General features: G+C 43.6%; 1 protein-coding gene across 1 annotated transcript in view; it reads right to left on the minus strand.

Moving 5' to 3' along the window:
• The window catches only part of LOC122816753 (lysosomal alpha-glucosidase-like), a gene marked incomplete in the record, with an annotated part of 907240 nt that overhangs the window by 646390 nt on the left and 234666 nt on the right, over window positions 1-26184 (minus strand). The window contains 2 exon segments of the mRNA XM_044089759.1: window positions 13226-13359; window positions 13461-13578. Coding sequence (XP_043945694.1) covers window positions 13226-13359; window positions 13461-13578 — 252 coding nt within the window.

Here is a 26184-nt window from a genome sequence, read left to right on the forward strand (position 1 = left end):
TGATTTCAACAATCCATTAATTAACTGCAACTCATGTCACAAATGCTGGGTATATGCAAACATTACTAGAACTGATAAATATTTACTCCTTTGTACAAATAGTTAGCCAAGCTCAAGGACCAAAAACTTTCTTGACTTTATTCTCACTACAACCACACTTGCTTGAACTACTCTTACGGTATCCCCTCACCTCTGGTCATCAGCAATTTTTCCTTTACAGCAGCTAAACCAATCACAATGGAATTACAGCTGTGTACATAATCTTCCATAACAGAAGATGTCTGAATGTTCACTGTTACAGTAGTCTAAGGTATATGGTGTTACATTCTGCCAGCCAGCTTCCAAAGCTTCAGGGCACCTTCCACAGGCCCAAACCATTAGTTAGCTCGCACAAAAAAAAAAAAAAAAAAACAGGTTTGGGATCCAAGCCCTTCAGAGTTTTTCTTGCCTCTGAAGAATATGGTCCGCTAAAATTTTCATGGCTCGACAGTCGGCTTGTGCTGTTTGTTTGCTGGGCAGATATGCACCCTTCAGGGGAAAAAAAACCTTGTTTAAAAATAAAATAAATAAAATAAAAAAAAATGTTTGATAACACTTTGCTGTTCAGGAAATTTATTTTACAGCTAGGAGTTTATGTTTTAATGGACTGTCATGAGACTGTATTGTACTTTTAAATGGGAGCACTGCTTCTTTCGATCAGTTTAAAGTTTTTAAAAAAATAGCATTTTTTTTCATGGAGAAAATGTGTTTATTTTACTTTTTGAGACCATCACATTGTTATGAAGCACTTTTTGTGAAAAAAGTGACTTTAAAAACTAAATTTGTAACCGCTTTTGCCGCTTGTTTTCATCAGGAAAAGATGTCTGATCCTTTACACATCTGAGTGGAGAATCCTTTTGTGAAGGGATTTTCGAATCAGATTTACTAGTAACAAAACTTAATGACTTTTACACACATATATATGTTATTTTTTAAATGTTATTCCTTGGAATGCTTTTATTTTTTTTTTACTGTAAAGTATGAACAGTTTATTTAAAATTTAGGACAGATAATGTAAAAGAAATGGATGTTACTGAATGTGTCGATCAGTGGGGAATATGAAAAAGACAAGATGAAAGACATTTTTGGAATGGGGACAGGTGGTGGATTTGCTCTTGAAATTTAAAAAAAGAATGTAATTAAACATTCAGCAAGTACATCATATGTTGCATGTTTTACAGGCACATTTAGAGAGTACATGGAATAACCAAAAACATTTTTTGGAGACTCTTCACATTTAATAAACACATTTGGAAAAAAAAAAAAAGATTTAATCAGTATGGGGAGGGGGACACATCAAAAACTGTACGGCAAAATGTAGAGTATGTGGAAAACAGGGACATTTTGGTTTGAAGGTCAAGAAAGGCAGAAGAGGGTAAAAGTGAAAGACCAACAGAACCAAATATAGATGGCAATCGTGGCAGTATTACATAAGGCAGGGAAAGTGCTTTGGATGACAAAGATGGGGTGAACAGATTCAGGAAGATTTTGTAAAAGGAAAGGAAATTAGTGAGTAAGTAAGAGGTCAAGAAACAGAGACCAGAACCATTTCTGACATTTTTGAAGATAAACTATCCGAAATACATAAAAAAGAGATAGGAAACCAAGACGACTTAAACATCCCATTGGAGAAACGGTGAGAATAAGGAAAATAAATTTAAAATCTTTCACCCCAAGTTAAGGAAAGTACAGTTGTGTACACTTACCATAAATGTAGATGTTAGAGTGTATTCACTGTTGCAGTCTTAACTAATGGGTTATCCTGGTAGCCCTCGATTGGCCAAAATACCAAAGGTAGGTAAATATGACATCGGCTGTTATCGGTTGTAAAGTTAGTCAGGACATCCGATACAAAAGGAGGCAGCAGACGTCACTTCCTTAGTCTTTCTTGCCATAATAGTTAGCAGTCCCCAGAAACAAGGCTTAAACCAAAAGCAATTTTGGCAAATAAAATCAAATTTAGCCTGTACCTCAGAAAAAGGGAATAGGAGAGGACCAAAAAAGGGGGAAGGAGGGAGGGAAACCAGGACTGCAACAGTGAACACACTCTAACATCTACATTTATGGTAAGTGTGCACAACTGTACTATGCTCATCGTGTTTCACTGTTGCAGTCCTAATAGGTCAATTACCAAAGCCCAGAGAAAAGGGGAGGAGGAACCAACAGAATCAAGGGTTGGAGATAATGCCCTGCAGAACAGCAGTGGCAAACCCTGTCCTGGCTCTTGAAAACAAAGGCAAAACATAATGCTTTGTGAAAGTGTGAATAGACGACCATGTGGCAGCCTCCAAAATATCTTTAGTAGGGACACCCCTTAAAAAGGCTGCAGAAGTGGAAGCTGCTCTAGTTGAGTGGGTCCTAACCCCTTGAGGAGGGACCTTGCCATGAAAGGAATAACAAAAAGTAATGCAATGTGCAATATATTTGGAAATGGTTTGCTTAGAAATAGCCTTGCCCTGGGCTCCAGGGGGCAAAACTGACAAATAACTGTGTTGATTTCTGAAGGTCTTTAGTCCTGTCAAGGTAAAACCTAAGCTGTCTGTGCACATCATCAAGAGACTGTAGGATCCTTTTCACCTCTATTTCGAGGATTAGGAAAGAAGGTAGGAAGGTGTATGGACTGATTAAGAGTCAGGCTAGAAACCACCTTAGGCATAAAGGATGGGTTGGTTCTCAGAGAGACCCTATCTGTATGGAAAATAAGAAAAAGGCTCCACAGCCATCAAAGTTTGCAGCTTCGAAACCCTCCTTGCTGAAGTTATAGCCAAGAGGAAGGCAGTCTTCCAAGAGAGAAACTTTAAATCCGCAGTGGCAGCTGGCTCAAAAGGAGGAAGAGCGAGTTTCTCCAGAACAAAATTAAGATCCCAGGCTGCAGTACGTGCCCTTCTGGGAAGTTTTAAGTTGCTAGCACCTCTGAGCAACATTTTCATTAGAGGATGAGAGAAAAACAATGAGCAGAAATGGCTGAAGCATGGATCTTGATAGAGGAAAAAGAAAGACCACCTGGAAGCAAATCAGTCAGGCATTCCAGGATCAAAAGAAGGGTAGGATGAGAAGAAGATTCCCCTCTAGCCTACATCCAATGAGAGAATCTTTCCCATTTGCCAATGTAGGACTTTAATGCTAGGCCTTCTGTCCTCCCTCAACACGTCAACCACCTGCTGGGAAAGGGAAGAAGAAAAGGAAGGAGTCATACAATGAGCCATGCTGCCAAATGGAGAGACTGAAGATGAGGATGTAGAATGTTTCCCCCTTCCTGAACCAAAAGATCTGTCTTCAGAGGAAGATGCCAAGGAGGAAGTTGGGAGAGACTGCGAAGCAGTGGATACCAATGCTGTCTGGGCCAGTCCTGAGCTATGAGAATAGTCCTTGGTCTTTCGTCCCTGATCTTCAATAATACTCTGGGAAGAAGAGGAAGAGAAGGGAAGGCATAAACTGACAGCAGCGTCCAAGGGAAGGACAGAGCATCCACTTTCCAAGCTCTGCTGTGATGCTTATTGGTGCAAAAAAGAGATAGAAGATGGTTGTCTGGGGAGGAGAAAAGATCCACCTGAGGTGTGCACCAACACTGACTGATGCTGTAAAAGACTGCTCTGTTCAGCTGCCACTCATGAGGATCCAGGGTCTGTGTCTGCCAAAACATTGAGTCTTCCTGGAAGAAACTGAGCTGGGAGATGCAGGCCCAGGGATGCTGCTTTGGGCCAAAGACTTATGCTCTGTCTGCGCAGGAGGTAAGAATGAGTCCCTCCCTGCTTGAGGTACCACATGACTGTGTTGTTGTCTGTCTTGACAGGCAGGGTCCCTGGAGAAAGAAGATACTTGAAAGCTAGTAAGGCCTGTTGGACTGCCATCAACTCCTTTAAATTTATGTGCAGGTGCATCTGCTCTGCATTCCCACTTCCCTGTATGCATCTGCCATACAGGTGAGCTCCCCAGGCATAGTCCGATGAATCTGTGGTAAGAACTTGAGTGGCAGGAGGTGGGCGAAAAGGCATGCCTGTGTTTTGTAGACAGGCTGTTGCCCACCATAGAAACTCTGTCAGCAGAGATGGAAGCAGAGGAATCATCATATCCAGGGGTCCTGTGTTTGTTGACACCAAATGTTCTTGAGGTACCATTGCAATTTCCTCATATGCAGTCTTGCATATGGAATCATAAGAATGCAAGAGGCCATGTATCCCAGAGCTTGCAGGAATTTCCTTGCAGGGAGCTGGGACAGGCTTACCAAATCCTTGAAGTAAACTGGACAAGTTGTCTGCTTTTCCTGGGTGAGATACATCTGGGCGGCTGTGTTCCGACTCGCTCCCAGGAACACTATCTCCTTGGATAGCACCATTTTTTATTTTTCCTTGTTGAGAGTTTAACCCAGGGAAGAGAGCAGAGTCTTTACAAATTCTAGATCCTTTAACAGCTGTTCCTGAGAATTTGCTTGAATTGGACAGTCGTCCAAGTATGGATAAATCTGAATTTTCTTCTGCCTGCAAAAAGCAATGACTGGAGCCAGGCACTTTGTGAAAACTCTAGGTGCAGTTGATAAGCCAAAGGGCAGCACAGAGAATTGGTAATGTTGCTTGCCCACCATGAAAAAAGGTATTGCCTGCAACTTTCCCTGATAGGGATGTGCAGATAAGCTTCCTTGAGACCGAACGTTACCAGCCAGGAATCCTTTTCTAACATTGGAAGCAACTGATGCAAAGTGAGCATTTTGAACTTTGGAATTACCAAAAAGGAGTTCAGAATGGATAGATCAAGGATAGGATGCCAGGTGCCTTCTTTTTCTGGAACTAGGAAAAGTCTGGAATAGAAACCTTGGCCTACCTGCTGAGCAGGAACTGATTCTATTGCTCCCACATGAAACAGACAAAATTTGTTTTTCTACTTCTGCCCTTTGGTCTGGAGGAGTGTCTGGGAATCCTTTGGGAACTGGAAAGGTGGGGAAAGAAAACTTGTGCCCTAGGGATACAGCTCTGAGTACCCATTTGTCGTCTGTGATAGTGGCCCAGACATTTGCAAAAAGTGCCAACCTTCCCCCTAAAGGACTCTCCAGGCAGGCAAGAACAGGCAGAACTTGGATAAAGTCATTGAGAGTGTTTAGACTGAGATGCAGGCTTAGACCTTCCTGCCTTGTAAGTGGAAGCCTGCCAGCACTTAGACCTTTGAGGGGTAGCCACCTTGTAACCTCTAGTCCTAGACGGTTCTGTCTGCTGGTATTAGGAAACGTCCAACTCTTAGAAGGGCAATTCCTGCTACAGCGAGGAGGTTGAACTTGCAGAAAATCCTCAACAGTTTGCATAGACTTGACCTAACCCTCCACCTTCTTGAGCAGTTCCTCTGCTTTGCTGCCAAAAAAGACTGTCCTTACGCAAAGAGACATCTAAAAGCCTATCCTTGACAGGCTCTGGTAGGGGCTGTTCCCTGAGCCAAGTGTGCCTTCTGATAACAGATCCAGTAGCTGTAGCCCTGCAGGAGGCATCTAAAATGTCAAAAAGTACAGTTTTGTACCTACCATAAATGTAGATGTTCGAAGATCCACATTGCTGCAGTCCTTACACTTGGGTAGTCCGCTGTCCTCGGTCGGCCCGAATATCAAAGTATAAGGCTGACGTCGGTCAAGGCGCATTAGACTGACATCAGGACGTCAGGGTACAAATGCGCATGACCGACGTCATATCCTCAGTCTTTTCTTGCCCCAGATGTCAGAAGACCCTAACAAGAAAGGTCAAAACCCAAAGACAACAAAACCAACAACCAACCACCCTAGCACTAATAATATGTACAATATATACAATATACACAGTATTTACAATCCAACCCACACAACCGCCTCTAACTACAGAGGGGAAGGAGGGAGGGTAAATTGGACTGCAGCAATGTGGATCTTCGAACATCTACATTTATGGTAGGTACAAAACTGTACTATGTTCTTCATCTCACATTGCTGCAGTCCTTACACTTGGGTAGAATCCCAAAGCAGAGGTAAGGGAGGCTGGCACAACTATAAAGAAGCAGGAGCTGCCAAAATGCCCTGTAAAATAGCAGTGGCAAAACCAGCCCTAGATTTAGAGTAAAGTGGAAGGTGATAATGCTTAGAGAAAGTGTGCACAGAACTCCAAGTAGCTGCCTCCAAGATATCTTTAGTTGCCACCCCTTAAAAAGCTGTTGAAGTGGCAGTAGCCCTAGTGGAATGAGGCCTAATCCCAGCTGGAACCTCCTTGCCATGATGGGAATAACAGAAAGCAATGCAAAACCCAATCCACTTAGAAATAGTTTGTTTTGACACAGGCTTGCCCTGAGAACTCAAAGCAAAAGAAACAAATAACTGCTGAGACTGCCTGAACCCTTTAGTTCTGCTCAAATAATATCGCAACTGCCTGTGTATATCCAAAGTGTGCAAAATCTTTTCCCTTTATTTTGGGGGTTTGCATAAAAGGTAGGCAAATGAATAGTTTGGTTTAAAGACACACTAGAAACCACTTTAGGCATAAAGGAAGGATTAGTACGTAAAGATACCCTATCCTTATGGAAAATTAAGAAAGGCTCAACTGCCATAAGGGCCTGTAATTCAGAAACCCTTCTCGCAGAGGTAATGGCTAACAAAAAAGCAGTCTTCCATGATAAATATTTCAACTCAGCAGTAGCTGCAGGCTCAAAAGGTTGTAGAGTGAGTTTCTCCAACACAAAATTGAGATCCCAAGCAGGAGTAGGAGCTCTCCGTGGGGGTCTTATATTCTTTGGCCCTCTAAGGAATTGCTTAAACAAAGGATGAGAAAACAATGGTGGGTCACAATCATAGTGAGCAGAAATTGCTGCAGCATGAACCTTAATAGAAGAGAAGGACAAACCTTTGTCCAGTAACTCAGTAAGATATTGAAGAGCCACACTTAAATTAGGCTTAGAAACATCAAATGCTTTTGCTGCACTCCAAAATAAAAATCTCTTCCATTTATCTGCGTACACTTTCCTTGTACTAGGCCTTCTGGCTTCCAAAATAACATTCAAAACTTGCTGTGGAAGCTGAAACCCTCCAGGGTTTAAAACAGAATATGCCAGGCTGTCAGGTGAAGAGAGTGAAGTTTGACATTGAGTAAATGACTGTTCTCCTGAGTCAGCAGGTGTGGAATCGAAGGTAAAGGCCATGGAGGCTCCCGTACCAGACTTCTCAGTAGTGGGTACCAATGCTGTCGAGGCCAATCTGGAGCTATTAAAATCATCTTTGGCTTGTCCTGTCTGACCTTCAGAAGTACCTTTGGGAGGAGAGGCAGAGGTGGAAAGGCGTACACATGAAGATTGCTCCAATTGAATGAAAGAGCATCCACTTTCCAAGCTGTGGGATGAAAACTTTTTGTGCAAAACTTTGGCAGCTGGTAGTTTAGTAGAGAAGCAAACAGATCTATGTCTGGAGTTCCCCATGACACTGTCAATTTCTGAAATACATGAGGATCCAATTTCCACTCGTGGGGATCCATAATTTGTCTGCTCAACACATCTGCTAAGGAGTTCTGTGCTCCTGGCAGAAACCTTGCCTGAAGATTTAGCTGTAAACTGAGAGCAGTCTCCCACAAAATCATTGCTTGTCTGCACAGAGGATAAGAATGTGTTCCCCCTTGCTTGTTGATGTACCACATGACAGTTGTGTTGTCTGTTAGAATCAACACCTGCCCTGGAAGAAGTAAATCCTTGAAAGCTATTAATGCAAATTGGACTGCTAACATCTCCTTCAGGTTGATATGTAGATGTAGAAGTCTGGCAGGCCACGTGCCTTGTATCCACTTTCCATTTAGATGAGCTCCCCAAGCTTTGTCTGAGGCATCTGTCGTTAGAATCTGACTCGCCTCTGGCCGGGTCACAGAGAGTCCCTTGTTTAGGTGACATTCCTGAGCCCACCACAAAAATTCCTTTTGAATGCAAGGTATTATCTGAATGACAGTGTCCAAATCTTGGCAGTGCTGTGTCCATACATTTTTGAGATACCATTGTAACTTCCTCATATGCAGTTTGGCATTGGGAAGCACCAGAATACAAGATGCCATGAACCCCAAGGCTTGAAGGACTGTCCTTGCAGTCAGCCTGGACTGATGAGACAATAGATGGAAGTAAAGAGAAAGATTCTTTTGTTTGTCCGGGGTCAAAAAGGCCATCTGGGATGCTGTATTCAGTCTCACACCCAGAAAGCACATGTCCTGAGAGGGTACTAGACTGGACTTTATTTCGTTCACAGAATACCCTAGGCATCTTAGCACTGCTATCACATAGTGTAGATGATGAAGAAGCTCTTCTTTTCCTTGAGCCAGAATCAGACAATCGTCCAAATAAGGATAGATCTGTATTCCTCTTAGTCTGAAGAAAGCTATCACTGGAGCCAGAACCTTCGTGAATACTCTGGGCACAGTAGATAAGCCAAAGGGCAATGCAGAGAACTGATAATGAAAAGTCCCAGCCCGGAAACGTAGATATTTCCTGCAACTTAGCCTGATAGTAACATGAAGGTAAGCCTCCTTGAGATCCAGAGTCACCATCCAATGGTCTTTGCCCAGCAGAGGTAAAAGCTGTTGTAACGTCAACATTTTGAACTTGGGAATGTCCAGATAAGTGTTGAGGATAGATAAATCCAAAATTGGTCTCCACGTGTTCCCCTTCTTTGGTACTAGGAACAGGCGAGAATAAAATCCTAGGCCCACTTCTGACAGAGGGACCGGCTGAATGGCTCCTATTTGGAGTAGCAGAGAAATCTGTTTGTGAGCCTCTAATCTTTGCTGAGGAGGAACGTCTGGCATGCCTTTGAAAGGAGGCAAGGTATGGAAATAAAACCTGTAACCTTGGTATATGATATCCAATACCCATCTGTCTTGGGTAATTAAACTCCAATTTTCTTTGAAAAGTGCCAACCTTCCTCCCAAAGGTGCTGCTAGTCGAGAAGACTCTGGCAGCTGAAAAGGTAGGTCATTGGGTCTGTTTACGAAAGGACTGACCCCTGCCCTCACCCGAAGACTGTGCAGGTGAACTCCCTGTTCTAGGCCTGAAAGAGCCCTGAGCTCTGCCCCTACCCCGTCTAGACCTGCCCCTAGACTGGGAATCATAAGAAGGGTACGTCCACACCTTAGTAGGCCAATTTCTGCTAAACTTCGGAGGCTGAACCTGCAAAAAATCTTTAACAGTCTGCATAGACTTAGCCTTGTCTTCCATTTTCTTTAAGACTGCCTCAACAGGTGAACCAAATAACACATCAGATTGTAAAGGAGCATCCAAAATCCTTGTCTTAACATGGTCAGATAAATTCTGATCCCTCAGCCAGGCGTGCCTGCGAAGAACAGACCCTGTGGCAGCCACCCTAGACGAGGCCTGTACAGCATCAAAACCACATTGCAAAGAATGCTTACCCACTTGTTCAGAGACATGTACCAAATCCTGTAACTCTTTACAGTCAATACCTTCCGCCAGAGCATCTACCTTAGACTTCAACTGAGACAGTAGATAGTTTTGGTATTTCAACATGTGAAACTGGCAATTTAGAGCCCTCATAGCTAGGGTGGAAGACGTATAAACTTTCTTTCCCCATCTATCCAAAGCCCTAGCCTCTTTATCTGGAGGAACCGGATTTTTAACAACAGAAGCCTTAACATCCTTAGGCCCCTGACTAACAGTTTCTGGGTCCGCCCTAGGACTCTTAAAAAGAAACTTATGAGCTTCAGGCACCCTATAATACCTATCCAGCTTAACAGGAGCAGGAGGCAGGGAATCAGGATTAAGAGAAGCCTCTGCAAACACATCCTCTACAACATCCAGAACAGGAGGTATAGCCAAAGGCCTATGCTGGGGTAAAAACAGAAATTCCCTAAGCCTTTTCCTGGAATCAGAGAAATCCTGGCCTTCCCACTTAAAATGCTCCCTCATGGAATGGAGGGTCTCTGAAAAAGAAAAATCCTCAGGAGGAGAAGCAGAAGGAGTAGAATCATCCACATCAGAATCAGAATAAGGGGAATACTCCTGCAAGTCTTCAGCCGAAGACTCTGAAACATCTGAAGCCTGCTCAAAACTTCCCAACTCAGGTTCCACCCTAGGCCTCTTATCAGGAGGGGGCAAAGAACCTCTAATTAAGGTAATCAAATCTTCTGCCATTTTAAGCATATGCTTCTTGGGCACAGATCCTGAAGAACTAGGAGTGACACCAACTGAAGCTAAACCTGGCCTGCCTCTGGGAGAAGCCTTGGAAACAGAAGGCCTAACCACCCTAGGAAGGGAGGGAGTACAGTAACCTGAGAAGCCCCTTCAGCCTGACTTGCCTCCTGAGAGGCCACATCCTGCAATAACAAGGTCTCCCCCTGGGCCTCCAGAGAAACCTCCGGTGGAACCACCAGCTCCCCCGATACCTCTAAAGAACCGGCGTCCGGTACGGACGACTCGTCTACCCTGGGCTTAGCTGCTTTATCCTTGCGCTTCTTTGAAGAAGCGGACGCCGGAGCATCCGACGGCATAGTGTAATTGCACCGCTTCCCAAAGACTAACCTGGCACAATCTAATCTTCTCTTAATAGTGCGCTTATTGAATCTAGCACAAAAGCGACACCCAACAACGTCGTGCTCAGGCCCTAAACAAGGAATACACAAGGTATGATAATCTCTATGCGGTATCTGTTTCCCACAAGAAATACAGTTATTCACTTTTTCTGACATCCGGTAAACCACTGAGGCAAGAAAAAATCAAAATATTCCCCAACGGGGTACTTAGCCAACTTTGACTCGGTCTGAAACTCCGAACTCGAAAAATTTCAGAACGTCGAACGGCACTTGCAACGCTGCTTCTGCATCGGACCATGCGGCAAAAAAGACTGAGGATATGACGTCGGTCATGCGCATTTGTACCCTGACGTCCTGATGTCAGTCTAATGCGCCTTGACCGACGTCAGCCTTATACTTTGATATTCGGGCCGACCGAGGACAGCGGACTACCCAAGTGTAAGGACTGCAGCAATGTGAGATGAAGAACATCTACAATGTAAAGAATGTTTATTGACAAGACTGGCAGAATTCAGCAAATCCTGCATATCCTTACTCCCCGACAAGAGAGGCACACTTGCTATCCTAGACTTAATAGCCTCCAAGGTGTGCTGCTGGTACTTCAGCAAATGAAAAAGACAATTAGTAGACCTAATAGCAAGAGTAGCAGAGGTATAAACTTTTTTACCCCACCTATCTAGATTCCCTACCAGAGGGAACAGGATTTTTGGTAACATTGGCTTTAACTCCTTTAGGGGCTTGAGAAATGACTTCAGGATCAGCCAATGGATTCCTGAAAAGAAACAGATGAGAATCAGGAACTCTATAGTACCCAACAGGTTTCCTGAGAGGAGGAGGAACTGAATTTGGAATCATGGAATTTTCCAGAAAAAACATCAACCACTTCCAACACTGGGGGAATAGCCGGAGGCTTATGTTGAGGTAAATCCAAAAGCTCCCTAATCCTTTTTAGACTGGGGATAATCCTGACTTTCCCATTTAAAATGCTCCCTGAGAGTACTCAAATTATCACCAAAAGAGAAATCTTCTAGGGGAGAGGCAGAAGGGATGGACTCTTCTGCATCTGAATCCTCAAAAGGAGAAAAAGCCTGAGAAACTTCCTCTTCATCAGCAGAAATGCTAAAAGAATCAGAACCAGTAAATGACAAAGCCTCAGGAGAAACATCCCTACTCCTTTTAGGAGGCTGCGAACCCCTAATAAGAGTCAAAAGGTCATTAGCCATTTTAACCATTTGGAATTGAGGGTATTTGGTATTGAGGGTAATAAGAACCTGGAACCTGCTTTTTCACAGGCTTACGACTGGAAGATTTACCTGCAAGCCTGAAAGATTCGGGAGGCCTGGCAAAGTTGCAGAAGAGGTCGTCGGTATGAGCTTGCTGTGTGAATGAAGAACGGAGGGCTCGGACACCAGCGTCAGCTTAACGGCTCCAGATCCAGCTGAAGAGGTGACTGGTGAAAGGTCAGAGGCAAAATGGCAGCTGGAGGCCTGAAATGGTCTCAACCGAAGCCTGCAGTTGATAATCCGTGGACTGCAGGGGCTGCAAAAGCGCCTCATTGGCTACCGCATGACTGACGACCATCCTAAGATCATCCAAGGACTTAACCTTCTGAAGCCTGTCACGGTCCTTATCCTTATGTTTTTTTGGGTATATCTGAAGCCCAGCGGACGCCATACCAACAGACTTAGGCCAAACTCCAAAATGTTTAGCTAAAAGCTTAGCCCAACGACAAATAGTATGCGGATTAAAGGAGGCACAGAGATCACAATTAGGAAAGTCATGGTCAAGGTCTAAAAAAATAATATAATGGGAATGAAAATCACTATGGGGAATCTGCTTTCCACAGGTAGGACAATTATTAACCTTTTCTGACATTCGTTAAGGCAAGAAAAGAGGATCCCCAATGGGGTACTTAGCTGTAGTTGACTTCAACTTTGTAGTCAAACCAAAAAAGGTAAAATGCCAACCGGCACTCATGCCAGAAATGCTTCTGCTTTGGGCTCCATGGCAAGGAGGACTAAGGAAGTGACATCGGCTGCCTCCTTTTGTATCGGATGTCCTGACATACTTACCTTTGGCATTCTGGCCGATTGAGGGCTACTGGGAGCCGGACAACCCATTAGTTAGGACTGCAATAGTGAAACACGATGAACATCAGGGAAATAATAATTTTTGTATCTTATCCATTAATGCTAAATTACTGTTTTAGAACAGTGTGTGTACTTTGATGGAGATGTAATTATACTACAATATGCACAATTTACTTTCCAACAAGATGGGACTACTAAGTGCTGTAAAGCAATGATGTTAACCCCTGTGATGTCATGCCATCCAAAAACAACAGCTATCACATTAAAGTCATGTTTAGATAATAACTACAAAGTGATAAAGAACAGATGAATGCTACAAATAAAATAGCTGAAGACTAAATTTTCACCAAATTTAATGATGTTTTAATTCTAGATTATCACTATGCTAATGAGCTGATCAGACAGGAATGACTCGAAGATTCTTGTAAAGTGCAGCCTGTGCATATATTTTTGTTATATAGCAGCTGGTTTTACCCACTACCACAAGATACAGTTCTTAAAATGTTAATTTTAAGGACATAAAATTGGTACTATCTAGTTATTGTCAAGTCTTAAATAAATGACAAAAATTAAACTCTTTACCTGATACAGACCAGTACATTTCCTTCCACTGACTCCTGTTGTCCCCCAGCCAATGGCCTGAGTACCTACCCTGACTAGGATAGGTGGAACGGGAGATCACAAAGGGACGCTTTTTAAGAATCTTCTTCAGAGCCCTAAAATGTGAAATGGGACACAAAATGTCATAGCAGAGTAAAAAAATGCAAAAAAAGCAAATGACCACTTGTATTATGGTACATTCTTTTAACAGACATACGTGAAGGTTGCTTGTGCCTCCATTAGGCCATATAAACTGTGTAAATTGTAGTGAAGAGAGGCTCTCTGTTTAGCAGAAGCACAGATGGTTTTTGAACGCAATGACCCTCCCAAGACACCTAAAGCAGACAAAAAAAAAAAAAAAAAATCAATGGAAATTCTTTTCTTGTGTGTTGTTAGAAGCAGTGCATTAGATCTTCAAACTACCTATTTTTTGAGCAAATTCTCTGACGCCTTTTAATAGCCGGAGATAATTTCCAAGTTACTGGCAGGTCCTCTCTTCTCTCTTTTTTTTTAAAGGCATACATAGTAGAATATTTTCTTATTGCTATTTCTGATGCAAGTCACGCAAAATCCTTTTCACCTCTGAGTGATTGCCATCCCTTTTTTTTCCTTTATTGCTCTGCAGAAATATAGGTCTTCAGATCTGAACAAAGTACACTCCAAATGAGGGTCTGAAATGTTATCTATAATGCCAACAAACTTTACAATAAAAGAATTATGACCAAAAGTAAATGCTACTGAAATAAAACAAAACTCAGGAAATTAATAAAATCCACTAAAGTTCAGTCTGAGGTTCAAATAGCCACCCAAGTCAAAGACATCACAAGCACTTTTAGTTGCATTTGCAAATTCAGAAGCACAACACAGCAATGTGCTGAGCTGATTGAGAACATTATGTACACTGAGGCTGAAGATGTAGTTAACTGACTGACCTATAAATTCAGCTCAAACTTCACTCCTCTGTCTATCTCAAAAAATATACCCAAAATCAATTTGCCTTCAGCTCTCACACAAGACCAAGTCATGAAAGCACCATCAAAAGCTAAAAGTACTACACTGACTGGTTCTGACAATACCTGTGTATGCATATTAAATAGCATCAAGCATAATTTAGTAACAACCTTACCGCAGTTCAACCTCAACATTCGTACAGGTTTTGCACCAAGCAAATGGAGAACAGCTACAATCATTCCCCTGCTTAAGGGAGGACCGTCCACAGACGCAGGCAATTACAGATCCATAAGTCAAACCAGTCTCACAAGAAAAGCCATGGAAAGACTTCCCATGGAACTAATCAATAAGGACTTAAGGAACCTCCAAACACTGGACCAGACTCCGTTTGAATTTGTCAAGAGCGTGTCATGCTTACCTCAACCTGGAGAACTTCTTTGAAAGAGTCACCACAGGAATTTTGAAGTTTGAAGGTAAAATGGTACACACTGCATACCCTGACCTTGACCAGGCTTTTCACACAATTCCCTGCACAGGCATAGTATTAAAACTAAATAAACCGATAGATTTCCAACTGTCTCAGATAGGAGGCAGGAGATAAAAAGAGGGGGGGGTTACCTCCACAAAGAGACCAGTCACCAATTAAGTCCCCTCAAGTTTCAGTGTTGGGGCCTCCATTGTTTGGCAGCTACCTCTGTGAAGTAAAAGCCAATATCAAAGGGCTCTGGCTGAATATGTTGGCACATGACTGCAAGCTAGAAACGGTTACTAACTTCCCAAACCACTTAGCCATCCTGCAGGAAGGTCTGTCCTAAACAAATAACTGGTGCCGGAAACAGACTGAAACCAAATGTCAAAAAAATGCATTACAGTATCCTTTGAAAAGTTGTCTAACCCAGGATCTCCCACATTGGCAATATGCCTCTGAAATCTGATGCACTAGTTTGTGAGCCTGTGTGGACAGTGACTTAACTTTTAATCAACATGTGTTCACAGTCATATTACACAACTTATAAACAAAGGGACTGTGACTAGATCTAGGGATATTACCCCCATTTACTTATCCTTCATTATGCCAGTCATAGAGTATAATGGCCTCTTTGGCATGGGCCTGTCCAGCTACATACAACAAATGAACTCCCACAGAGGTACCTTAATAAAAGAATACAAGGCATGTCCTACATGGTCTGCCTCAAAGCCCATTAGTACATTTGGTATCCTACGAACTGTTAGGATGTGACCTGTATATGCCTTAAAAGGCATCCTCCAAACCAAAACTGATGGACATACAACAAATTTGTTAAGTCAAATGGCATCAATAATACTCAGTATTTTTGGGGGGGGGCAATACTTCACACACTACCACTGTTTTAGAACAAATCTGTTCATCCATGTAAAACAGAGATAATCCTTACGATATTTATTTAACATTTGTTTACCGGGAAAGTCAGACTTGGAATGAGCCAATTTTCAGTGAAGGCCTGGGGTAGAAACACTTCGGATACACGTCTTTGTAGCACATCTTGGATCTATGGATGGGCAATAGAAAATTTACACTAGGACTCTCATCTGTACTACTAATATTCAAACGCAGATCCTAAGTGCTTTACCCCATGCATAGGTTCCCTCAAATCTTCTATGGTACAATCTCAGTTACTCTCACTAGGAATAATAGACAACTATCAACCATGGGAACGGTAAAGCCAGTCTAATACCAAATGGGATAGGTTAATTTATGCACCAAAAGGAAAAATAATTAGGCTTGAAATGACCTGCAAGGGCAGCTGGGCTAGCACTTGTCTATGAACCTATAATAGCCCCAAGGTGGAGGAGCACAGGGCACATGCAGGATAATACCAAAGCCAACAGCTCCATAAGATAAATGTGACCCCAAATGTGCAGGGCTAGACAAACAAAGGTAGAACGTTGTAAATGATACAAGGATGAACTAGCAGCTGGGGCAGACTATCAGAGCTGGTATTGCATAATGGTATTGAGACACCTCTCCAAGTAACTGAGCTGCAGAATTCTGCATTTGCTGCAATGGTCCGCTGAATCAGATACAGAAAAATAACAGCACAAGATATCAAGGCATGTACCACCAGCATAAGAACTACAGGTAGAAAAAGGTGCTTAAGGGCAATGTTCCTAAGATGAAAACAGAAAGAAGTGACAGCAACTGATATATGTTCTTCAAGGGGTACAAGAGTCATCGGCAATTACTTCTAAATTCCCCACTTGACACAAATTCAAATCGGCAAGAGCCATGGCCAGTATCCGGAAGCCCAGGGGTGACATATGCAGGCCATCTCTGGCAAAGCATCGAGGTCTGTCAATCATGTCATCTCAGGCAGACAGATACTAGATCCCCTTAGAATGACACCAGAAACTTAGCAAATTGTTGAAATCAATCATTTTCTACTTGTACTGTGGTATCATTCTGGGTGATAATAGGATGCTGCTCAGGGCTACCCGCCTGGGCTACATAATCAGAGAGCTCCTCCATGTCTCTTTTCATGTAGTCCAGGGAGGTACGTCTCAAGTCATTCACACCCACATGTACAAATGACAGTCATATTTGTACCTGTTGTTGAGGGACCAGAGTGCGTGCATTATGTGGCGGATCCTGGCGCCTGACAGGCAGCTGACCGTTACTTTCTCCTTATTCAACTAGTGAGTGGGACATCAGTGTGCCTCACTATCGAGTCACCTATGACTATTGTGTTGGGCATACTGTTTTGTCTTAGGGGCTTTGGTTGAGTGGCATACTGTTTGGGAGAGTTATGTGTCTCTTGATTAGTGTTGTGTTTGGGAGAGTTATGTGTCTCTTGATTAGTGTTGTGTTGTCGTGGTCGAGTGCGTTTCTGCCTTGGAGGTCTCTGTTTGGGGAGATTCTTACTGAGAGCCTCCACAAAGGTGGGTGTGTGGTTTGTGTTTTTATGTGAAGTCAGTACTGGTGTGTGTTCTGGAGGGCTGTGTGTTCCATGTGGTGTGGTGCAAGTGTTGACCAGCTATTCGGTCTTGGCTGGAAAGTGCGTGGCTTCCAATTTGGATATACAAGTGCATCTCTCGCAAGTCTGAGTGTTGGGAGGTAAGAGGAGAGGGTTGTCAGTGTACACGAGGCAGTTGCTACATTGGCTCAGGATGCCCATGTTCACCAGGTTAATAGGAGAAAGCACAGGGAACTGACGTTTAGGCATGCCTGGAGGGGTGGGCATTAATAAGTACTGGAGCTGACTGCAAACTAAGAGCCATAATCAAAACTCCTAACGATGTGGACATCCTACAAAAGGGCCTCACTACTTAAGCTTTTGAATAGTGGCAAAAGCTTTGTCCACTCCAAAGTGCCTTTTTGGGTAATGCCAACCTGATAGACATTTAAAATAGCAAAGCCAACCCAAACAAATTGAAAGTATCTTGAAAGAAAATACTCCACTACCTGCAAGTTCTCCCAGTTATGGAGACATGGTTTAGAGCTGCAGAGAACATCCCAGCAGTACAACACTATATTTCACACATTCAGACCAGTTACTGCAAAGAATGGGACAAAAAGTTGTGGTTTCTCTAAATTCATCAAAAACAGCCACACCTCCAAGATTGGTCAAGTAGTATGACTTTCACTTTCCATAAGCAAAGTCCCACATATCATTACAGGCTACAGGTCCCCTTTTATGACCCAGGATACCCATACTACATAGCTAAACCTACTGGAGTCACTCACCACTGAGCCAGACACTACAGTCCTGGATGACATGAACTACCCTACAATAAACTGGCAAATGTACACATCTCCCAATACACAGGCCCAGAGACTCATGACTTTGTCAACACGAATGGTCTGGACCACCTAGTCCATACACCCACTAGAGGTGTTGACATCCTTGAAATGATCCTCATCAATATAGAAGAGCTTTGCACCCACCTATGTGTCAAGTCGGACTATAAAGCAGTTTTTGAAATTTAGATAAAAACTATGACACCATCTAAACCTCAAATGTGTAAGAGCTATTCCAAAGCTAATCATCTACTACTAAGTGATACCCTGGCTAGTCAACAACATGAACTCCACTGCCTATGTGGAAATGGTTACAGAAACCCTACACCATCATGTAAATATATGTGAGGCAGAGACACCCACCCAAAATAAACCGAAGACTACCTCAAAGAAAGTACTGTTGTGTACACTTACCATAAATGTAGATGTTAGAGTGTATTCCCTGTTACAGTCATCACATTTGGGTTATCTGCTTGATAATCAGGCCGACAGAGGGCTACTGCAAAGTCTTGGGACCTACATCGGTTATTGTCTCATCTTCCATGACGTGAGGTAGTCAGGGGTATAAAGCAAGCAGCCGACGCCATTACATCAGTTTTTTCTTGCCCCAGATGTCAGATGCCCCCATAACGGGAAGCAATTGTATATACAAGGTTACACCTCCAACAAACAAGCAAATACATCAAAAAGCTTAAAGCATGGTAAACAGAACAGAGGTACAGCCAAAAGAAGCCAGGGGGCTGGAGGGAGGGTAACCAGGACTGCAACAGTGAATACACTCGAACATCTACATTTATGGTAAGTGTACACAACTGTACAATGTTCTTCGTGTTTCACTGTTGCAGTCATCACATTTGGGTAGATTCCCAAAGCCAAGGATGGGAGGAGGAAATTAGATAGCATTAGGACCAGCTATAAGGTCCTGCAAGACTGCAGTGGTAAAAACCAGCTCTGGATTTAGGGAAAATTGGCAAATGGTAATGCTTGGTGAAGGTATGTACAGAACTCCAGGTAGCAGCTTCTAGGATGGAAGGCTGTAGAGGAAGATGCAGCCCTGGTTGAATGTGGTCTTATTCCGAGGGGTAGGTTTTCCATGGTACTTATAGCAGAAATGAATGCAATGGCCTATCCATTTAGAGATGGTTTGCTTTGAAATGGCCTTCCCCTCTGCCCCTGTAGCAAATGCAACCAGCAGCTGTTCAGATTTCCTCAGACGTTTAGTCCTGTCCAAGTAAAATCTAAGTTGTCTGTGCACATCTAAGGAGTGCAGTATTCGTTCCCCTTTGTTCTGTGGATTAGAAAAGAAGGTTGGCAAATGAATGAACTGATTAAGAGCCACACTGGACACCACCTTGGGCATGAAGGAGGGATTTGTCCTGAGGGACACCCTGTCCGCATGAAAGATGATGAAAGGCTCCACTGCCATAAGGGCCTGTAATTCAGACACCCTTCTTGCTGAAGTGATTGCCAAAAGGAAGGCTGTTTTCCAAGAAAGGAATTTCAACTCTGCATTTGCAGCTGGCTCAAAAGGAGGTAGAGTGAGTTTTTCCAATACAAACTTAAGGTCCCAGGCTGGAGTAGGGGCTTTCCTGGGTGGCCTTAAGTTTTTGGCCCCTCTGAGGAATTGCTTCAGCAGTGGATGAGAGAAGAGGGATCGTTCTGTGTTGTAATGAGCTGAAATGGCTGAGGCATGAATTTTGATGGAGGAAAAGGAAAGGCCCTTGTGAAGCATCTCAGTTAAGTATTAAAAACTCAGAGATAAACTGGGTGCTGCTGTGCCAATCCCCTGAGTTTGGTTCCAGGAACAGAATCTTTTCCATTTTTCAGCATAAGATTTTCTAGTACTAGGCTTCCGTGCCTCCAGAATGACATCCAACACTTCCTTACCGAGGGATGGTAATGGAGAGATCAGGTAATTAGCCAGGCTGCCAGGTTCAGGGTTTGAAGCTGAGGGTGCAAAATCTGTCCCTCCTGCTGGGATAACAGGGCAGGGGTCTGAGGCAGGTGCCATGGTGCCAGTAGTGACACACTGCGCAAAAGGGGGTACCAGTGTTGGAGTGGCCAGTCTGGTGCAATCAGTATTGTCCTTGGTTTGTCCTGTTTGATCTTTAGTAGAACCTTGGAGAGGAGAGGCAGAGGAGGAAAGGCATAAACTGATAGATTTTTCCAGGTAAAGGACAGGGCATCCACTTTCCAAGCTTGTTTGTGGGAAGTCCTTGTGCAGAATTTGTCCAATTGGTAGTTCTGGGGGAGGCAAACAGGTCTATCTCTGGGCTGCCCTATTTGTTTCTCAACATGTTGAATATCTTTGGTTCCAGTTTCCACTTGTGTGGGTCCATGTGATTTCTGCTTAGTTCGTCTGCCAGTGTATTTAGCTTTCCTGGCAGGAACTGAGCCTGTAGGTGCACTTGGTAGCTCAAGGCTGTGTTCCACACAGCCATGGCTAGTCTGCAGAGAGGGTACGAGTAGTTTCCCCCCTGCTTGTTTATAACAGTGGTGTTGTCGGTCTTTACCACTAATTGTCCTGGAAGAATGTGGTCCTTGAAGGCTGTCAGAGCATTCTGTACCGCTAACATTTCTTGTTGATTGATATGCAGGTGCATTTGACTTGGGTTCCATTTGCCCTGAATGCACTTCCCAGCCAAGTGAGCCCCCCATGCATAGTCTGATGAGTCTGTTAGGGTTTGGGCGGCAGGGGGTAGAGGGAATGGCAGTCCCTTGTTTTGGTGGCAGGCCTCTACCCACCAAAAGAACTGTATCTGTAGGCAAGGTATGATGGGAATCATTGCTTCTAGATCCTGGGAATGTTGACAACATAGGCTTTTTAGACACCATTGTAGTTTCCTCATATACAGTCTTGCATATGGAATTAGGACAATGCAGGAGGCCATGAAGCCCAAGGCTTGCAGTATTTTCCTTGCAGATAGCTGGGTCTTTGCGGCCAGTGGTCTGAAGTAGGCTGTCAAATGAACATGTTTCTCTGGTGTGAGGAAAGCCATCTGGGAAGTTGTGTTCAAGCTTGCTCCCAGGAATACAATTTGTTGGCAGGGTACCAGGTGTGATTTCTTTTCGTTTATGGTGCACCCCAGAGAAGTTAGCAATTTTTGTACAAACGCCAGACGATTCAATAGTATGTCCTGGCTTTCTGCCTGAATTAGACAATTGTCCAGGTATGGGTATATCTGAATATTTCTTTGCCTGCAAAATGCAATGACAGGAGCTAGGCCCTTCGTGAATATCCTGGGCGCAGTAGATAAGCCAAAGGGTGGTGCAGAGAACTGATAGTGCATGCTGCTTTGAAGCGTAGGTATCTTCTGCAAGATACTCCGATTGGGATGTGCAGGTAGGCTACCTTTAAATCCAGTGTTGCCAACCAGGCATCCTTGCCTAGCATAGGAACCAACTGGTGAAGAGCTAGCATCTTGGATTTTGCGATCACCAAAAATGTGTTTAGGATAGAGGTCCAGGATAGGATGCCAGGAGTTTTCTTTTCTGGGCACCAGGAAAAATCTCGAGTAGTAACCTTGTCCCCTTTCCTCTTCTGGGATGGTTTGAATAGCCCTTATACTTAAGAGAGAGAGAACTTGCTTTTGAGCTTCTGCCCACTGATTTGGTTGTAGATCTGGCCAACCGTTTGGGGTTGGTAAGGTATGGAAGTGAAATCTGTATCCGTGGGAAACTATATTTAAAACCCATTTGTCCTGGGTAATGAGTTCCCAATTTTTTGCCTGCAGGGCAATTTTTCCCCCTAAAGGAGCAATCAGTTATGCAGGGCTTGGAAGTTTTAAAGTTAAGTCATTGAGACAGTTTACCATAGGGGGGAAGTCTTACTACTCCCTGCTTTGGCAATGGGAGCCCCCCCACTGCTTAGTCCTGTGAGTACCTTGGGACTGAAGCCTGGGTGTTCTGCTGGTTCTGGGTTTGGACTTGAGGCCTGGGAGAGGCAGGAAAGGACCAATTCTTAGAGGGCCAATGCCTACTAAATCTGGGCAGCTGTACTTGCAGGAAATCTTTAACAGTTTGCATAGATTTAGCTTTTTCCTCCATTTTTTTAAGTACTTCTGCTTTTATGCCAAACAGGCAGTCCTGGTTTTAGGGAGCATCCAGCAATTTAGTTTCAACATGATCTGGCAAAGATTGCTCCTTAAGCCAAGCATGCTTTCTAAGTACTGACCCAGTGATAGCAGCCCTGTAACATGCTTGTAGTCAATCAAAACCACATTGCAAAGTATGTTTTCCAACTTGTTCAGCAGAATGCATTAAATCCTGTAGATCTTTATTTTAAGCACAGTCAGGAATCAACATTATTTTCTGTTTAAGCATTCCAATAATATGTTGCTGATACTTTAACATATAAAACTGGCAGTTTAAGGCCCTAATGGCCAAGGTTGCAGAAGTGTATACCTTCTGACCCCATCTATCCAGCGCCCTGGAATCTCTTTAAGAGGAAATTGTGAGAGTCAGGAACCCTGTAATATTCATCTGGTTTTCTGGGAGCAAGAGGCAAAGAATCAGGGGCCAAGCTAGATTCCAAAAAGAAATTATCAACAATGTCCAGTACAGGGGGGATAGCTAAAGGCCTGTATTGGGGCAGGAGCAAGAAATCCCTAAACCTCTTTTTAGAGTCAGAGTAATCCTGGCTTTCCCAGCAAAAATGCTCCTCCCTACGAGTATGCAAGGTTTCACCAAAAGAGAAATCCTCTGGAGGGGAAGCAGAGGGAATGGAGGCCTCTGCATCAGAATCCTCAAAGGTAGATAAGGGTAAATCCTGGTCATTAGAGGAAACAGAAATTTCAGAATCCTGATCAGAAGAATCATAAGCAAATTCAGACCTAGGTCTCTTAGAGGGGGAATTTGGCTTCCCCTGATTAAAGTAATAAGGTCTTCAGCCATTCTTATTTGTTTTGTAGGCGTAGAGCCCCGACCATGCGGTTTCGCCAACGGTTTTGAATAAGAAGATGTCATCGGTTTAATATGCAAGTCAGTAGCCCTGAATACACCCTCAGAAGCCGGTGCCTATACAGCGGTTCCAGACAAGGTACCCACAGTTTCCACAGCTGAAGCATCTCATGGCATTCCGGACTCCGAATGGGTCTCAGTAGAGGCCTACGAATCTGAAGTAGCAGGTATCAGGGGCTGCGAAAGCGCCTCACTGAGTACTGGCGAACTGGCAAGTAGCTTAGGAGAAGCGTCGTCGGCAGCTTTGGACCTATGCAGTCCATCTCTCTCTCTCTCTAGCTTTGCGTTTTTTCAGAATGTCGGTAGGCTTACCAAAGCCATATCTGGGTAACTGAACCATTGAACAGAGTACCAAAATATTTAGATGCATAAATATACAGACGACGAATAGTTTGTTGTTTAAATAAGGCACAAAACCGACAGCGAAAGCCGTGGTCAGGGCCTTGGCAAGGAATACAGTACGAATGAAAATCTTTATGAGGTATTTGCTTTCCACAAGAAATACAATTATTGACTATTACTGACATTGGTTTAAAGCAAGAAAAAGTTTCCCCAATGGGGTACTTAGCTTAGTTGAAGACTTCGGTTCTGAAACTCGAAAATGAAAATTTTAGGAGTCGGCCAACCGGCACTTTAGAACTGCTTCTCCTTTGGGCACCATACGGCAAGAAAGACTGATGTAATGGCATCGGCTGCATGCTTTATACCCCTGACTACCTGACGTCATGGAAAATGAGACAGCAACTGACGCAGGACCCAAGACTTTGATAATCAGGCCGACTGAGGGCTACTGCAAGCAGATAACCCAAATGCGATGACTGCAACAGTGAAACACGAAGACCATCAAGCTGCTCCAGTGGGATCCCAGTATCAACAAGTTAAACAACAAAAAACATGGTCAAAACCAGGAAGGGCAATGACAAGCAATGTAAACAGTCATCAAAACAAATAAGCACTTCAGGATTCTTAAAGTCAAATCCGAGGTGAAAATAACCTCACAGGCAAAAGACAACTATAAAACCTTCTTAAGCTTTGTCTGCCACCTCAAGGGGAATGCCCAAGCATAGGTTCATAGATGTGTACTAGGTTAATGGCCCTGGAGTATTTAAAAGCCTAGGCAATTGACATGCCCTGGCATTGTGCCGCCCGATGTTGGTTCCCAGTACCTCTGTCAAGTACAGCCACTGGACTGATCCCCGGGGTGAAATTTCTATTTCCCACCCACTCATCAAGATTTCTCTTGAAGAGGACAAGTGAGGTGCTCTGCTTAACATGTATGGGAAGTCTATTCCAGAGCATGGGCAGTCTCTAGGTTATGAACCTGTCCCTCCAGCATGTTCTGTTGACTGTGGTAATGAGGTTGAGGTCTCTGGAGCATGTGGTGTGAAGGAATTGGGATTTCTTTAGATGTAGCACTTCTAACAGAGCTGGGTCAGACACAGCTTTGTAAGTCAAGCAGGGATCACCTCTTAGTAGACGATATGAGACAGGGAATAGCTAGAGTTTTTTTGAGTCTGTCTGTGTAGGACATGTGTTTAAGGCCTATGATCCTCTTCATGAGGTACTTTTGTGGCCTTTCTAGCTGTTGTATGTGTTTAGTGAAGTACATGCGAAATAAAGCATTATACTCTATGACTGGCCTAATGAGGGAAGAGTAGAGAGAGATAATGACCTCTTTCTTCCTGGATGCAAAACTCTTGGTAATGAGATGTGCCACATAGAAGGGCTTTCTGACCACAGTGGCAATGTGGTGGTCGAAGGAGAGATTGTTGTCACCCTGTGTCCCCACATCTCTTATAATGCCTTCAGTGTTCAGTGAGCTCCCATCGATGTGGTAATTAGTGGGAACAGAGTTTTTCCCAAAGGGGATGATGAAGCATTTTTTGGCATTAAGCTTAAGGCCATGGTTTCAACACCAGTCATTGGTCTCAGTGACATCTTTCTGTAGGATGTCTACATCACCTGGGGAGATGATAATTGCTCACAGCTTGCAGTTGTCTGCAAACTTGGTACACCAGAGTCCCTCTGTGTTGGCCTGGACTTCTGAGTAGTAGATGCCAAACAGGAGAGGACACAGGACCGATCCCTGTGGGACTCCACTCGTGACTGGTCGACAGTCTGACTTGGAAGTCCACTACTTTCACACTGTGGGTTCTATCTGTGAGGTAATTTGCAACCCATCTAGTGATAAAGGGATTGATGCCTAGTTTGATGAGTTTATCAGTAATTCCTGAGTGGGAAATGGTATCAAAGGCCTTGGCCAGATCGAGGTAGGCTGTATGAACTGCCTTTCCCTCATCCATAGCTCTAGTGACCGACTCAAATAAGTCAAGCAGGTTGAGCAGGCATGATCTACCTTTCACAAAACCAAATTGCGTGAGATCTAAAGTTTGGAGATTCGCTATATCCTTGTTAATTAGGTCCATGATGATGCGCTCCATGGCCTTACATTTCAGACTAGTCAGGCTAATGGGGCGATAATTCTGTAGTCGCTCCTCCTTTATGGAGACGGATGAATGTAGCAGTGTGCCATTCGGTAGGAACAAAGCCTGAGGTGAGGCTGTGACTGAACAGGGCACACAGATGTGGTGCCAGTTCACTTTGTATGAACTAACTGTAAAGGGAAAAACTTATATGGAACATATAGAAAATCTGCTGGTTGATATGTTTAGTCCCGTTCACCCCAAGTCACCCCCCCACTCCAAGAGATACCCTCGACCATAAAACCCTACCTCCACAAAAAGGCCAGCCACCAGTGGAGTCCCAAAAGGCTCGGTGGTGGGGAAGCTCCTTTCCGGCATTTATTTTTTGGAAGTCAAAGCTAACGTTTTAGGCCTCTGGCTGACCAAGTTTGTGGAGGACTGCAAACTCAGTGCAATTACAAAATCCCCCAAAGATACAAATCTCCTCTAAGAGTACTTGCTACAAAGTAACAAGTGCTGCAACAGCCATGGTGTAAAACTAAATGCAAGTAAAGCTAACAGTATCCTTTGGAAAGTCAGCTATCCCTGGGAACTACCACACAAACAATACACACCTAAGAGCTGACCCACTAGTTAGGGACCTGGGAATATATGTGGACAGTGCAATTGCCTCTGACCACCATGAGTCTAATATTATGAAATCATTCTATACTGTGCAAATAATAAGCAAGAGAAATGTCATTGTCCCCTATACTTGGCCCACATTAGACTGACAGAGTACAATGCCCTCTTTGGTATGTACCTTACCAATTGCCTGCAACAACTGGAAAGCC

Source organism: Protopterus annectens, chromosome 12.part0 (genome assembly GCF_019279795.1).
Source record: "Protopterus annectens isolate FY-2018-M chromosome 12.part0, PAN1.0, whole genome shotgun sequence".
Lineage (NCBI taxonomy): Eukaryota > Metazoa > Chordata > Ceratodontiformes > Protopteridae > Protopterus > Protopterus annectens.